The following is a 17,150-nucleotide window of genomic DNA, read 5'->3' on the forward strand; positions in this document are numbered from 1 at the left end:
CGAGGTGATTTTTACTGCCCGTTGTGTGATGCGTCTATGGCACTGTGTGTCATTGGAAGGGAGGGTGTGGCCTATGATCTTAGATGATCTTAGATGATTTGTCTATTATACGTTGTAATTTTTTTGCATGATAGGCAACCCAAATTTCCATACCAGATTATTATGGATGAAGTGAGTATGTTTTAAATGATGGCAGAGAGTTGTTTGAGAAAAAAAAATCTTTATATGTTTGTTTTTTTTGTGGATATGATCTGAATGCTGTTTCCATTTTAGTGTCTTACTAATGTGGTTGCCTAAGAATTTGAATGACTCAGTGATAGATTTAAGCTGAGTAGAAACGGATACATTTTTGGTTCTGAATAGAAATTTACAGCAAACTTGGCAGGTAACCAGACTAGCCTTGACCAGTGACCAGCCAGGGGAAAACACAAAAACTTTTTTCTGTTTCTTGAATGCACCATGTCCATGTGCTAAACGTTTGTGCTAACGTCGTGTGGACCCTGTAATTAATTAAGAGGACACTAAGGTAGCAATTTTTAGTGAGGTGTTTGAAACACAGTCAGAGCACCTAGTCTTGATTTTAATCTTCTTTCAAATCCATTTAAAAAAAAGCTTTTCAGTTATATCAGTGTTGCAATTTTTTTATGTCATGTACACAGTGTTTTTATGATCTTTTTTGTATTTTGAGAATTTCATCATCATTCATTTTCATTCATTAGTATGTGCATTAATACTTTTCGTGTTTTTATGACTGAAAATTCATAAATTGTTATCACTGCCATGGTTCTTTTTAAAAAATGTCATCTAAGCTAAAGAACATTTTTAAACTCCAAAGAGTTACATAATAATTAAAAATGTCCTTCAATGAAGTTTCTCAATATTTTCTTTCTGATGGTTACATTTCTAGATCATCAGAAAAATGTGTGCACATTTTGTGCATTTCAGAGGATTTACACAAATGTCAGCTCAAGACAATTGTGAAAGTTGCTCTGATGTAGTGATGTTAGCGAAAGTCCTACCACTATCTTTGTTTCCCACAAATAACTTATTATTTAATAAAAACCAACCAAGTGTTAGGCTACAGCATTAAAAAGTGTAATTTAGGAACTTTACGTCTGATGCTGCAAACAGATACATGGTACACTGGAGGGCAATGGCAACAGTTGCTCAACTTTCTTATTTCATTTAGAGGGCATCATTAAAAAATGTATAATTTTCTCTCCCTTCTAAACTAATTAACCAAGCAAGCCCAAATGAGTTTGGAGCGCTCTGAACCAGTTGTTGACATTAGTGTCTATTATTCCATTCGATTTTGGTTTATATTTTATTACATGTAATTCGAGAGTTCGGGTGTTAAACAACCAGAACAAAAAGAGTGGCACTTGGCTTTGTGCTGAAATACAATAGAGGTCTGGTGCCCGCTCACATATTAAACTTGGTAGAGGAACATTGAAAAATGCAAAGCGAAGTTGTTTTTCATTGTAAATTTCAAAGAAAAAAATGGGAAAAATAAAATAAATACAATTAAATCAATTAACAGATCTGTGATAAGGTGTCACGTGTGTCCCTGTGAAATGAAATCCTTCCTGTGCTGGATACCCTCAATACCAAATAAACAGGAAAAGTGATTATAATACAATAGAATATAATAATAGAATATAAGAAAAATAGCTGATGGAATACTAGCAATACACAAAAATACAAAAAATGCACAAAATGATTATGTAGATGTGCTTGGTCAGCTGAGGAGGATTTTCAGAATGAAACAGGAGTAAGATTATCCACGTGGAGGAGGTGAGTATTTACAGTACCTGATTACAGCGTCTTGACGGAATTTTAAAAGCGTGAAGGCAGAGGAGAAGAATGACTTCTTGAGTCGGGAATCCAGCATTTCACACTTCTGTACCTCCTTCAGCCTCCTCAGAAAGCACATGCACTGCTGAGCCTTCTTAACCAGTCGTGTTGTGTTGAGCATCCAAGTGATGTCCTTGCTGATGTGGACACCTAGATACTTGGAACGTCTCACCTTCACCACCTTGAGGATAAACAGTGGCTCATTAGAAATCCCGTTCCTCACATCCACTATCATCACCTTTGTGCTGTCTGTGTTGAGGGTGAGGACAACAGACCGGCCACCTTCCTCCTGTGGTCCGCTTCATCCCCGCCACTTATACGTCCTACCATTGCAGTGTCAACTACAAACTTCAGGATAATTTTTTGCTTTTAGAAGGTGACCCAGTCAATGGTGAACAGGGTGTAGAGAATGGGGCTGAGGACACAGCTCTGTGGGGCGCCAACATTTGTGATAAGGATGGCTGAAGTCCTATCAATGACATCCTGCGGCCTGTCGATCAGAAAGTCTTGGAGCCAGTAACAAAGGAAGGGATCCAAGCCAAGTGTGGTCCGTTTGTGGGTGAGTTTGTATGGGGGCGACTGTTTTGATGGCGGAGGTGTTGTCAATAAAGAGCATCCTAATGTAGCAGTCTTTATTGTCCAGAAGAGAGATAGAAGTAACGCAGGGCTACAGCAATGGCATCCGAGGTGGATCAGTTTGGCTGGAACATGTACTGTAATTGATCCAGGGTGTCTGGCACACTGCTGTGAATGTGGGTCAGCGCCACTTTCTCAAAAGACTTCATAATAACTAGAGTGATATCTACTGTCCGAGGTCTCAAAGGGTCATCCAGCAGACTGTCTGTAGAGCTGATGGTGGTGGTGGTTGTGGTCCTGTGGTCAGTGATGTGCTAAAGGCCTTTTCCTTTTCCAGGAGTCATATCATGCATTTTTTTCTGTGCTATGTCTTGTCCCCAGATCTAAACGCATGTAGCATGTGTGAAGAATCTTAGCATTTCTCGAATTCTAAGATTTCTTCTTAGAATTTTACCTTCGTAAGATAAAGGTTATTCACAAAGCATTGTAGGCCTTAAGAGAATACCCTCTAGACAAGACAAAAGTGGTGAGATGGTATCTTCTGCATTGTACATGATGATGTTAGTATCCATAGCCTAAATGCTCATCAGGAAATTCCCTTCTCCTCTCTGGCTTTTGATTGCTGCAAAGGGCACTTTCATTTCACCAAGCTTTGTATTACTGATCAACTAAGCTCAGGAGTTGTTCTACATCACTAACCAACCACTCTTGCAGGCTTTAACAGATATTCTCTTAAAATCCCAGAAACTCAATATTAGCATTACAAGACAATAGGTTCTGTATGTATATTCAACAAAATGTAGGTATTTACCTTAATTGTGGGATTTCCAAAAGGCTTTCATGATTTCAAAAACCCATCATTTTCCGTAAGATACTGGGTTTGAAAGTTGAAAAGGATAAAAAAGCGGGACTGTGCTGTATACAAGCACCCTTCCTGTTATCTACAAAATGGTTCACTCTCTCTCGCTCCTTTGCAGCCTGAATGAACCACATGCATCTCTTTACATATTCTATAAGATACAGTTTCTTTTCAAATAGTTTCCTCAGACTTCATTTTAAACTCCTCCCTGATAGTTTTCTTCACTTGGTAACCTACTTCCACACTGAATAGCGTTGCTATCGCTGTCACTCTGTGGGCCACTGGTCAGAGCCGATCAAGCAGAAAATTTGTCGATTTAGGTTGGACCTCTCGAAAAAAACTCTGACCTCATTCAAAACAAGATAATTACCTCAGTTAAACAGTTTTTATTGCAATTTACATCTATTTGTCTAAATATAATTTTATTGGTACAAGTGTTGATTGTTGTTGATTTACGTATATTACATTAGATTATGTGTAAGGGTCCAATAGATAAAACCTGATTGGTTGGCTGGTTGATTGAATTGTTTGGAAGTTGTCCAACTGAAAGTTCTCGATGGTCCCTGAATCAAAGTATCAACAGGTTCGGTGAAATATATGAACTTATCATTTATGGTCCCATATCCCAGTCAGTTGCAAAATGTGTATCAGACTCCTATCCTGGAGGGGCCGCGTCCTGCAACTTTTAAATGTGTCTCTGCTTCAGCACACCTGAATCTAACCATTAGGTCAGGAGCAGAAACGTAGCACCGCAGAGCCTGACTGCATGCTGAGTTGTCGATTTAACCATTTGGTTGGGGTGTGTTGGACCCGGACAAATCTAAAAGTTCCACAACACTGGCCCTTTTTTTTTTTCATCAGTTACATATACTTTGCTTTTCAACAAAAAGACTATTATATTCTAGAGCTCTTATAATGATCTGTTTGTTCTACATATTAAACAACAAAAAAAGAATGCTCATAGTTATAAATACCTGTAAATTATCCTGCATGGAGAAAGTTCACCTATTTCACCGATCAAAAGTTTTATTGATCCGCTCTTAAACATGAGGTGAGAAAGAGAAAGTGAGAAAACGTCTGTGGGCTGAGAGCTGCACAGATAGAAAGAAGTGAGTTTATCAGACCTCTGTGGGCTGCACCTAATCTCTGCCTGAGGCTACGAGGAAGCAGAACGTGTGGAACAGAGAAGATGAAATTCATCTTATTCCACCGCATTGATTTTTAGAACTTTTAAAAAAGTGTCCGCAACACATCTACTCTGGGTCTGGGTTTTCCTGTCCTTTAGATTAAAACTGCTCCGGCTGAGCTCACACCAGCAATGAGACATAAGTGGTAAATTAGAGCCAGAAACCTCTTCTCATTAGCATTGGGTAAAATAATCTGATCTCTGTTATCAGCTCTCGCAGTTGCAACAAGCTGCTCAGTATTCAGGATTAAAGCAGGCTTTTCGGCCCCCGAGCAAACATAATTCTCTCCTTCTAAAGCTTGGCACTCGTGCACAGCAGGCACATGTAAATTGCATCTGGAGTGTACTTACCTTTCAGGTCAAAGACGAACATGAAAGGCTTGTGCCGTCCCAGTGGTGGCGACTGTAGAGAGGATGGGCTCGCCTCAACAGTCAGCGCTTTGACCCACATTAGCTTGCTGCTCCAGGCCCATATAGAGGCATCAGTAGTGGATGGAGAACAGCAGGATATAGAGTCTGAGACACACATCATGGGTTAGATTATATTTACAGGGTTCTACAAAAAGTTTGTAATCTAGAAGGGATTTTTTTTTTCTTCCAAGCGTCCTTGGCACAGATCGCAGGGAACGTCTGTGTTGTGATGATCTGCTGTGAGATAATAAAAAAAACTAAACAACCCATCGCAGCAGAGGATTCAGGCTACACTTTGATTTTAACTCTGAAAAAATCTGAAGTGAGCGTCGCTCAGTCTGCCTCTGTTTATTCAAGGTGACTCGTAGACATGAACGTCTGTTTAACGCTGCAGGCAGGAGCCAAAAGGTTCAGACAGCCTCTGTATGCATAAGGTTCAAAATCCAAAAGTGTAGAGAATAAACAGGTGGACGCGTGTGTGAAATTCCACAGTAATTTAGTGACGACGTTGCTTTTTGTATTTGGATGATGTTTGTTTTAGTCTGTACTCGGTGTGTAAAATGTCAACTCTGACTCCTCTGAGTTTTGCTGAGCCCTGTTTTCCTGAATTCTGCAAGGCATCCTCACACTTTCTCACTCGAGATTTAATTCTGGCTTTCCTCTAACATTTGCATTCATGACCACAAAATATGCAGGATCAATTCAGGCTGGGCCGCATGCAGTAACTGCTGTGATTATGTCTAATCCAGCCGAGGTCAGAGGTTTACATCCACGTATCCAAACACGTCCGACCGTTTCCAGCATCATTTTAAATAGCTCTTTTTTTTTCACGGTGGGAGGATCCTTCATTGTGCAAACGCTAATATTTTTCATATCAACAATTTGTGCACTAGCTTGGATTTATTGTGGATTTACTCAGGGTCCACAGGTCCAGCTCTACACATCAGAACCCGAATCAGCTTTATTTGCCAGATATGTGTACACATACGAGGAATTTGACTGGATTGTACAAAGCTCACGATGTGCTTACTTACACAATAATACAATAACACAATAGTGCAGTAAAAAAAAAAAAAATCAAACGCTGCAGCATAGAGAACACATACGAACACGCCATGAACAAGTGGACAGAGTGAGACAGCAATGGTTCAGTGAGAAAAGTGCAAAGGATACAGGAGTAAATATTGTTTCCATTGTGGTTATCATGTGCATGTGTGCTGCAAAAACAGAACTAAAAATTAGTAACATTTTCTTAAAATGAGTGTATTTATCCTTGATTTGAGCAGGTAAATAAGATGATCTGCCAATGGAATGAGATTTTTCTACTTAAAATAGGAACAATTCCTCTCCATCATCTTATTTCAAGTGCAGGATGTCTAATTATCTTATTTTAGGTGCAAAGATACTCATTCCAGATAATCTTATCTACTGGCTCAAATCAAGGACGAATAGACTAACTTTAAGAATATTTTACTTGTTTTTAGATCCGTTTTTGCAGTGTGGAAGGTGGAAGGGATGTACAGGTGCACATACACATACAATACATGTTCACAGAGTGATGAGTTCACAGTAAATTAGCATTATATATATACTCAAATTCATAAACCTACCAAAAAAGTAACAAAGGTTTTGTTTGAGAGGTGGTTTCTGTGACAAAGATGTAATTAGTTGTCCTAAAGGACAATAAGCTTGTCTTGAGCAGTCAAGCGGAAGCTTTTTTAGAACATTGTACAAACTTTAGACATCTCTGCCAGTTGTGCATGATTTCATTAATGAAACTTTCATGAAAACCTTTAAGTTTTCATGAAAGTATCTGTTTGAGCCATTGTATATACATTTAAACCAATGTGGTTCAGTGGTGTAAATGTATATACATTAATAAGTTATACAGTGGTGTAAATGTATATACATTTAAACCTCTGTATAACTTTTCACTATAAAGTTGAAACTATGCAAAACAAATGCCCCATCCATGTTACCACGTATACTATGCATTATACATGTGGTAATTATTAGTGTACACTGCAAAAACGGAACTAAAAATAAGTAAAATGTTCTTTAAAGTTAGTGTATTTGTCCTTGATTTGAGCACATAAATAAGATGATTTGCCAATGGAATAAGATTTTTGCACTTAAAATAGGAACAACTCATCTCCATCATCTTATTTCAAGTGCAGGGTATCTAATTATCTTATTTTAGGGGTCAAAATACTCATTACATTGGCAGATCATCTTATTTACCTGCTCAAATCAAGGACAAATACACTAACTTTAAGAACATTTTACTTATTTTTACATCCGTTTTTGCAGTGTAAGCGACTTAAAGAACAGAACAGTTAAAAGAAATCCTCCAAATACAACAGCGAATATAAAGTTTATGCCCATGAAGAAAGACTGCATACTTCCAACCCAAGCTTTTTGGTCCACTCTTCTCTTTTATCAGAACCGTTTGAGTCACATCTTATTGTCTGTCTGTTTTGAACCTGCCTCCCACTAGGAGAAGAATCGACCTATCATCTCGCCTGACTCACTCTTTCAGACAGTGCCTGGCTGGGATTTCAGCGGTGTCTGTGTGCATCTACTACCAGGCCTCCTGCTGCTTTTCATAATGCCTTCTCTGAGTAGCCTCCCAGAGAAGTTGACAGAAGAATGCTTGCAGTTTTGCTTGCACACAGAGAACAGCGAGGGGCAAAAAAAAAAAAAAAAAAAAAATAGGTTTAGAAGCTTTCCAGCAGTACTTTTACAGCACAAAGTCGCAAGCAGCGATGCGTTCATATCAGTTTGTTACGCCACAAGTGTGGCAGTATAAACCACCTCTCAGTGTGGGATTGTTCATTCTCAGAAATAAGCAGTGAAAGGGTATCTTTACTCAGACTAAGGGTAGCTTGGCCACTCCTTGTACGGTTAGCCGCATCAGGTTGTCTGCATTTATTCGGTCAATAACATGAGCTTGGTGTGTACATCACTGTAGAGGCGCACGGCCCTCGCTCTCAGCTCTGAAAAGTATCCCATCCATCATTTTCTGACCAAATGTACTACAGAGAGGGTTTTGCTGAACAGGCAGATTCAGTTTCAGCATCCCATCCAGCTACACACCTTCCCACTCGGGAGCGTCCCGCTGCCATCCCAGCCTCCTACTGGTTAAAATCTTGTGGCGAGCGAGTTTTCAGCACCTGCCCGATGGGCCACATTGTCGGCCCTGGTTGAAATGAGAAGGTTACGCATTAATTTTGCACGATCACAGACCGGTTATTAAATCTTCAACCCTTCAGCCTAAAGCTTATCTCCTCTAACTTCAACATAGATTGCAGTCTCTGTGGGGTTTTTTTCTCCAAATTACGGCTCAAATTAATTGCTTATTCTTTTACCTGACGGCAGGGTCACTTTCTCATTTAACCCCTACTCTTTCAAACATAAATAATTGAATTTAGGAGTAAAAAAAAAGAGCATTTGTGTAAAAAGCTGTTTTTTTTTATTTCCAAAATAAAAATAAAAGTCTAAATCCTTAAGATTCAGCTACAGGGGATTAAAACTACCCAGTAAACAACACTCAATGTGTTCAATGTCAATATGTGATCAAGCTTTTTTTCTATTATTATGTATTGCATGTAAATATTCTGTTTCAATTAAGCTCACAGTGTAAATCAAACAAACACCATGTGGCCTTAACTATTTGCTCGTCTTCCTTCACACACATATGAACTTCTTAACCCACTGGGTTTATGTGGACGCCAGCCCAGCCTTCGCAGCTGTTACGGCTTCAGCTTTTATGGGGGAGCTCTGTACAAGGTTTAGCTGTATGTTTGTAATAATATGATAATAATCGCCAACATCATCGTTAGTGTCACTGCAACATGGATTCAAATGAAATTTGTCCTTTGCATTTAACACGTCCCTTAGGGAGTGTGTTGAGGCCGTCTGTGAAGGAACCCAGGAACCCAGGAACCTTGCAGCCTCTCCGCGGCTTGAAGCGCCCTGCTCTCTAACTACTGGGTCACCACGCCATTCTTCTAGAAACCATCTGTGAGTTCAGACACTGGTTTTGAACAAGAAGGCCTGCCTCAAAGTCTCCACTATGGCAGTGTAGGCCAGTCAGGTTCGTCCACACCAAACTCACTCATCCATGTCTTTCTGGACCTTGCTCTCAACTGAAATTTCTTGGAACGTTGGAGCAGTGAGAGTTTTCTGGAACCAAGGTGTCGAGGCTTCCTCTAAGAAACAGCCACACACCATAATCCCCTCTGCACCAAACACAACAAACTATGGTCGGGCAGGTGGTGTACTTATGGCGACAGACAAACCCAGGCTCATTGAAGTCTAGACTTTGACTTTGAGTTGTTCATGAGGGAACTTGCTGGGGTGCCTGAGATCATTGTCGTTGTTGTTTTAGGTAACAACCTGGTGGCTGGTCGATCTCCTCAGGACATCCTGGTGGGAAGAAGATGCCATGTTTCCATGAATCACAGCATTTTGTTCATGTCCTGAAGTAGCAGTAGCTGTGTTTTATTGGCTGTAATGTTTTCTCTGAAAAATGTTATGTTCATTTTAATCCAGGTGTAGCAGGACATACAGCTTCCAAAATGTTACAGTTTGAATTTGTCTGGCTTTGGACTATTTTTGCCAAAACTCATGGGGATCATTGAGATGTTTCCAGAGCTACAGTAAATGTGATGGGCCTTTGTGTCTCTTGTGGTTAGTATTGGTTTTGGCCTTGGATCTCACTTATGGATGCAATGTTGTCATTTTCTTATTTCTGAATCATGAACACTCTTCTAAATTGAGTCACGGGAATCCTGCTGTACTTTAGATGAAGTTGTTGGTTCTTTTGTGACCTCCTGGATGAGTAGTCTACAATCTCTTGTAGTATAAGTTTGCTAGGCCAGACGCTCCCAAAGACTCCGTGTGGTATATATTTGTGCTAAAGGGCTCTTATAAGCTTTGTACCTGGTTTTGATAATAATAATTTATACTTCATTCATCTAACAATGGAGAAATTCACTTCTGCATTTAACCCATCCCCTTGGGGAGCAGTGGGCTTCCACTGTGGGCCACAATCAGGGGTTAAGGGTCTTGCTCAGGGACCCAGAGTGCAGGCAGCTGGGATCAAACCGGGTACTTGCAACTTTCTCAGAGCGCTCTGCTCTAACCACTAGGCCACCACTCCCACAGAGTGAAAGAGTTTTGCAACTCTTTCCAGATTAATAGATGCCAACTGACTTTGTTTCTTATCTCTTTGTTTAAGTTTCTTCAGATCAAGACATGAGATCTTGAATTCTTGATTCTACAGGTCTGGCAGTACTGACGTGTGTTGGGTGAAATTCAACCAAAAACATATGTTCAATCACAGGTAATTTGTTGTTTAGTGGGGAAATGATGTTTTCACATAGGGCCAGGATGATCCATATATTTTTGATTCCTTAACAAGTTATATCATAATTTGAAAACTGTTTTTGTATTCAGGTTATGTTTATTGTTAAACGTTGTTTAATAACTCCAAACATATATGTGTAAGAAAAAGTTAAAAAAAAAAGTGAAAGAGGGCAAATATTTTCTCAGAGTATTTAAACTTCTAAAAGCTGTTAAACCTGCATTGTTAGCCACGATGCTGCTGTTGAGGGGGAAAAAGCATCTTATTGCTTTCCTTAATTATCAAGGGATCTGTGATTTTCAACAGTCAGCATGTAAACTGTAACAAATTTCTACTTTTTTTTTTTTAGATAAACTGTATAAACTGGGCCTAAGGGCACTACTTTAATGTTACCATGCATTTTTATTTTTATGTGAATTTATTGAGGTCTGCATTATTTGTCGTAAAACTGTGTTAGTGCTGCCCTCTTGAGGTTGAACGGGGACTATTGCAGTTGAGTTTTCCTATTGGTTCAAATAGTGCATGCTTTCGTCATCATGGCGTCTCAGTAAAACCCGCCCCCACCCCACAGCAAGTGAGACTCAGAAATTGGAATCATGAGCATTGATGGATACTGTTTAGAGTTTGTTATTGCTTTGTTAGCAATAATCCTGCTAACATCACTTTACCACCCAGAAATGGTGGTAAAGTGATTTTTAAAAATGTGTCTGGGGGCGGGGTTATGCCTTTACTTGGTGGTGAGTTACTCTTTAATACATTTTTGCAGGAATGATTACAGGTTACAGAATGGGACCTGTGTCCCAGGAGAGGACCTGGTCTGCTCTAGGCTGCTGGTTCTGGTTCTACAAAAGAAAAGAAAACAGTCCTTTAGCTATCTCCCTCTCCTCTCCTGCAAGGCCTTCACGGCCAGACCTCTTGGAGCCTTTCCCTATCTGAGACACAACAACGTTGACCATGGCTGGGAGCTGCTATGAAAAAACTGATTTTAAAATCCTAAGAAATTATGTAGATCCCTGAGCCATAGCTAAAACAACATTTTTAAACTACATCGCAAAAAGGTTTTATCCAAACTACCTTACCTGGAGCAAAATCCAACGTTGTTAGCAAAAGAATCTAAAGATATTTTTTGAAGCATTAAAAAACATTTTTGCATATTCTAATATTCAGTTTTTAATCATTTTTAAAAGCGTCCAATTACCTTCATTAGACCCTTTCAGTTTTGATCCAGCTGTATCTTCAAACAAATATTACAGTTTTTTTGACATTTTGAAGTGCTGCTGCATTTCCCCCCCTTGGGCAGGGCCCATCAGCTCTTATTTCTTTTTCCAAGAGACTCTGGTTAATGTGCAATAGCGAAGAGAAACCCTCTAAGGATATATTACTATTTGAAATGCAGAAGCTCATTGGTATTCTCCTCTATCTGTTTTTATTTTACAGCCTCTAATCTAAAATGACTTCAGTTGTAGAAATGAGCTCCCTGGCCATGCATGCTGATAATTTGCTGACAAAAAAAAATAAATAAATAAATAATAAAAGGAACACCTCAGCAGAGAAGCATTTTAAGCAAAAGCAAATAGACCCCAAATGTGGGGCTTATTTATCCCTCAACCGTGGCTTCATTTCCATATAAATGTATGTGACCTATAGGAGGCTTGTTTGTTGTTTAGATTCACGGAGATAAAGCAAACAAAAATCTCATTTCTTAGAAGGATTCTCTCTCGCAGAGTGAGCGCGCAGCCATCATTGTGCCTTGTTAGATATTCCTCGGTCGTCTCAATATCAGATTTTGCAGGCTACCATCTAAGATAATGGTGTGTGTGCATGGTTACGTGTGTGTGTGTGTGTGTGTGTGTGTGTGTGTGTGTGTGTGTGTGTGTGTGTGTGTGTGTGTGTGTGTGTGTGTGTGTGTGTGTGTGTGTGTGTGTGTTCTCCTGCCAGGACTTTCATAATATTGACTTGTGACAGCTGTCATTGTCTTACCACTTCCTCTCTCGATGCTGCCGCGTCTCTCGCCCTGGAGCTTTCGCATGACAGAAACCCAAAACGGCTCACTTCCCGAGCAGATGGAGGATGTTTTTCTGGCTTAAATGGAACTTGAGCAATGAATAGCGCAGTGAATGATAAGGTGTTTATCTAGTCATTGGACCCAGCAGCGGGGCCCTTTACGCAAATTATTCCTGTCATCCGGGGACCTCGGGGTCTCTCGCTCCAGAACATGTGCTTCAATATGGTTTTACATCTAAATTAAGGAAGGTAGCGTGGGACCAGTGTCGTTCCTTTTGGCATGGAGTGCCACTGGGGATTTTTTTATTTATTTTTTTTTACGCAGTCAACCCATGAGTTACGGTATTATGAAAAACAGCGTGCCTCTTTACAGGTTTCTCACACTTACATCTTTCAGATCATCAAACAAATCTGAGTGAACCCAAAAAGCAGGTGTCAAATAACAACTTTATTTGTTAAAGATAAAAAGCTATTCAAACCAAGCTATAGAAAATAGAATTGCTCCTCTTGTTAATTCAGAAACTAAAAAAAGGCGTCATCTCTGAGATAGTCCTGGCAGTGCTGCTGCTTCTCCTGTGATCTCTCACACACTCTGCACAGAATATCAAGCATACCTAACATGCTGGGTGGTGTATTTAGGGCTAAAAGCATCCTGTACACCTTTCTGCCTGGTTTCTTCACCACCTCAGTACGTCTCGGGCTTCGCGCTCAGAGACCCTCTCCTCACTTCCTGACTTGTGGAAGACTTGTTTAGGGGGCAAGGACACGATCATCTCCTCATGAGCCGTGGAGCATCATGGCCAGGGAATGATGAGAATCTCAAACATTCTATATCGACTAATAAAGATGTATGTAAAACCTGTACATGTGAGTTGTCTGACTGAAGTGTAATTGACTATGCATGCTTCGGATTCGGTTTCACCAGCCGGACTCACGCCTGCTTACCGCCTGCCTTATTGAATCAATAAATCACTTGAATAGAACCTGTCTTACAGCATGAAGGAGGCTAAAACGTCTCAAGAAACAACACACACATAGCTGTGAAACAAAGTCAGTGGCAATGACAAGTTTTTGGGACTCCAAACAAATGGTGGAAACATGGAGTGTTGAACCTTCTTAGGAGGGGGGGGGGGGGGGGGGGGCTGCTAAACCAGGTACTCCAAGGTCAACAACTAGGTATGTTTAGTTTGGGAGACAACCGGTTATTCACATAGGACGAGATTTAGATTTTTTTTTACCTTTGTAAATGAAATCATGATTAGAAAACTGCTGTTTGGATTTAGTCAGGTTATCTTAGTCTGATATTAATTTTTTTTTTACAAATCAAAACATTTAAGTGGGACAACAAGCAAACATTTAAGAGGGTAAAAAGGTTCCGTAGCCATGTAAAGGGATTGTTACATATATATTTCAGACAGATAGATAGATAGATAGATAGATAGATAGATAGATAGATAGATAGATAGATAGATAGATAGATAGATAGATAGATAGATAGATAGATAGATAGATAGATAGATAGATAGATAGATAGATAGATAGATAGATAGATAGATAGATAGATAGATAGATAGATAGATAGATAGATAGATAGATAGATAGATAGACAGACAGACAGACAGACAGACAGGCTGGACGACAAAAAGTTCAATAGAAAAACAGTTTTCCATCCTTTTGCATTCTAGCCTATCATGTAGGTTGATTTTACAGTCATTACATCCTGACCATCCAATTATAATCGCAGATGTAGCTCCTTCAGCCAGCTTCAAAGGGTTCAGAGAGCATGTGTTGTTTTCTACTTTTTTTAAGACAGTTTTGAATTACTTACAGTTTTGGTAAAAATTTGGTTAAATAAAGGGCTGTGTTTGAATTCAGGGTTCTTTCTTTAAAAATCAGTCATTAAGCAACAGCATAAAACGGCCAGAGCTGCATTTAAAATATGTTTTTTGATCATTATTGATGTTGATCAATCTGATTTCTATTTTATCGATAAGCTTTTTTTTTTGTCACAGTTATGGTTCTGTTTAAGTTTGGTTTTGGGCTTATGAGGACTTTTTCTGTTTACTCTGTCACAATGGGCTAGGGTTATCATACAGTAGTCAGCCAGCCACCTCTCTGTTCACTCCCCAGTCAGTCCAGTCATCTGCCCAGACCATTCTCACCTGTTTTCCCTAATTAAAATCCAGCTCAGCTCACCTGTTCACTTGCCTTTATATACCTGCCTCACTTAGTCACTCACTGCCAGATTGTTGTGTCATCTCCTTGCATCTCACTTGTTGTCCCTCATGATTCTGCCACTGTGTTTGTTCTATCTATCTCCGTGCTCCACCAGCTTGGACTCAATACCAGTGACATCTGCATCTCCTGGCTTGTTTCTCGCCTTTTTTCATTAAACACCTTTTTACATAACTCTGTGTCCGGCTGAATTTCGGGTTCGCCAGCAACAACCGTTACATTTTTTCAATTTCGTCCAGCCGTGATACACACACACACACACACACACACACACACACACACATATATATATATATATATATATATATATATATAATTATTGTTTTATCATTCATTATTATCTTCAAACACAACATTAAACATTGGAGTTTGACTTGCGGCGTACTGACAGCACACTTTCTAGAGATCACCAGTGGCTAATTTCACTGTCATTTCATTAAGGAAAATTGGCAGTTGTTCAGCATGAAGCTTAAGAATTTCCCTCTTTCGTACGCTTCCAACCCTTCTATACCTTACTAATTTTTTCTCATGGTCAGTTATAACACAGAGGCTGAAAGGATCTTTCCAAGCCAAATGAGCTCATTTGTCTGATTAAAATAACACATTTTTTGTGTGCGGGATGCATGAAAATTCCTTGACTTATATATTTTAAGTGTTCAATCTGCTGGGTAGTTATGTAGCTCGCCTTATAAAGACAGCAAGCTTTAAATAAAAAAAGTCTGGATTTTCAGTGTAGCTCATTGTTTTTTTTTTATTCTCATCAGTGTTGGCTAAAATGAGTCTGGATTTAGACCTCGAATAATGTCCAAAAAAATGATTTAAATCTTCTCTAACTTTTCCCTTTTATTCCAAATGTATCCCAATTTTAGTCAAAACATTCAAGGACTGTTTAGAGATTGCTTGAGTGTAGTTTCAATAAAATATACTCACTTATTTGTGAAAGTTTAGAGGTTTGGTAATTATTTTCCGCATATATGAACACTTTCAATTTGAGCTGGTAAAAGTTTCTAAAACCAGCTGTAATGGATTTGTTTAGTTCTCTACTTACGGATGATACCTCTGTGGAATTATAACTTCATACAACAAGTAAGGGACCTATGATTGATCATATTTTCACAGACCCTCACCTAAAAAGATCCAAACTTTCCCTATGATATCACCATCTTCAGGCCCAAGAGCATCCATTTCTATTAAAACACGAGACTTCACTTGTGTTTAATGGCTTCTGGAAGATCATCTGGCCTGTAACACACAAGCAGAGCAGATGACTGACGTCTCAGCTTGTGAGCGGATTAACGACCAAAATGATCCATCACCGGCAGCCATTTAGCCTTATCCAATGAAAAACCTTCAAATCAGCCTTCTGCATCGGCCTCGGCCCCGCTGGTCACATCTGTCATGTTGAGTAGCCAATCAAAACGTAATTAAAGATGACGATCTGTCCAGGTTTTGATTGATGCCCCTGGGTTGCATCTGATTATTATTCTGATTAAAAGTTAGAGTAATCCATACTGTTAGATAAGACAGACTTGCATCCACGTGTAAGGACAGGAGAGTTGCTCAGAATAATGAGGAAGGATGAGGAAAGTTACCTTGATAGGATCCCTCTTCTGCTCATTGTTAGGAATTAATTCTGTTACATTTTTGGTAGAAAAACAGGGTGACTTTGGCGGTTAGCACTGTTGCTCCGTGACTCAAAAGGTTTAACGTTTGTACATCAGCTTTGGAATGAAAGGGACTGGTAGGGCATTTTGACAGAAGGTTTGGTGAAGTTATAATAAGTATACTAGCCCCTTGCCTGTAGTATCTAGATGCAATATAGCTTTCATCCGCTCATATCTGCTTTTTAGCTTTACAGAAAAGTACCTAGGTTAATAACTAGCCTGGCCTTTAACTTGTTCATAAGATTCCCTGGTACCACCAGATGTTCTGGTACTGAACTTTTATAAAGATTTGTTCTGGAGTCAATGTAAAGGCATGACTTAATTGACCTTCTTTTAAAAGTGGATCACATCTAATTTTCTAATCCTTTGTGGCAATGATGTAAGTCAAGTAAAAAGGGGCTGAAACAACAACATATACTGGGTGATCTATGCAAGCTCACTGGATTTTATAAGAAGTCATTATTATTATTGCTAGTTTCATGATCTGAGACCTCGTGTTCTCTTTGTTTCCCAGCAGTGAAAGCTGTGATCATGAGGCTACTGTGGAAGTCTGTGGACAAGATGAGATGTTTAAGGAAACGAGCCGTGCTCCCTGTCCTCACCTTCCTACTCACCTCTCTGCTCTTTTTCAACCTTTACATGGACGATGGTTATGTGCTGGTAGGTTTCTCAGTTTGAAGATTGGACTCGAACACCTTTTTCATGTGTGTTCTTTATCGACTTTTCTTCTTTTTCTTTTTTTTTTTGGACTTTAGGAAGGTGAAAAAAGACAGCTGGGAGAGACGCTGATTCACCCTTCAAGCTCTGACAGATATGTGCACACATTTAAAGATTTGTCCAATTTCTCTGGGAGTATCAATGTGACATATCGCTACCTTGCTGGGATTCCCTTGTCAAGAAAAAGTAAGAATTTCACCAGACATACAGCTGAAAACAGATTTGTACATCCACAGCGTAAATAGAAACATTACCCTTTTTTAACTGTCTGACACT

The 17,150-nt window shown here is 39.4% G+C and overlaps 1 protein-coding gene across 3 annotated transcripts in view; it reads left to right on the plus strand.

Annotated features, from left to right (window-relative positions):
* The window catches only part of LOC105926205 (alpha-1,3-mannosyl-glycoprotein 4-beta-N-acetylglucosaminyltransferase C-like), an 80,055-nt gene that overhangs the window by 60,331 nt on the left and 2,574 nt on the right, over window positions 1–17,150 (plus strand). For 2 of the 3 annotated variants that reach the window (XM_036146324.1, XM_036146327.1), the window contains exons 3-4: window positions 16,672–16,817; window positions 16,913–17,060. In XM_036146324.1, the coding sequence (XP_036002217.1) occupies window positions 16,672–16,817; window positions 16,913–17,060 (294 nt within the window). The remainder of the gene's footprint in view (window positions 1–16,671; window positions 16,818–16,912; window positions 17,061–17,150) is intronic. The other variant, XM_036146332.1, reaches the window with a different exon arrangement.

This window comes from Fundulus heteroclitus, chromosome 2, assembly GCF_011125445.2.
Source record: "Fundulus heteroclitus isolate FHET01 chromosome 2, MU-UCD_Fhet_4.1, whole genome shotgun sequence".
Classification (NCBI taxonomy): domain Eukaryota; kingdom Metazoa; phylum Chordata; class Actinopteri; order Cyprinodontiformes; family Fundulidae; genus Fundulus; species Fundulus heteroclitus.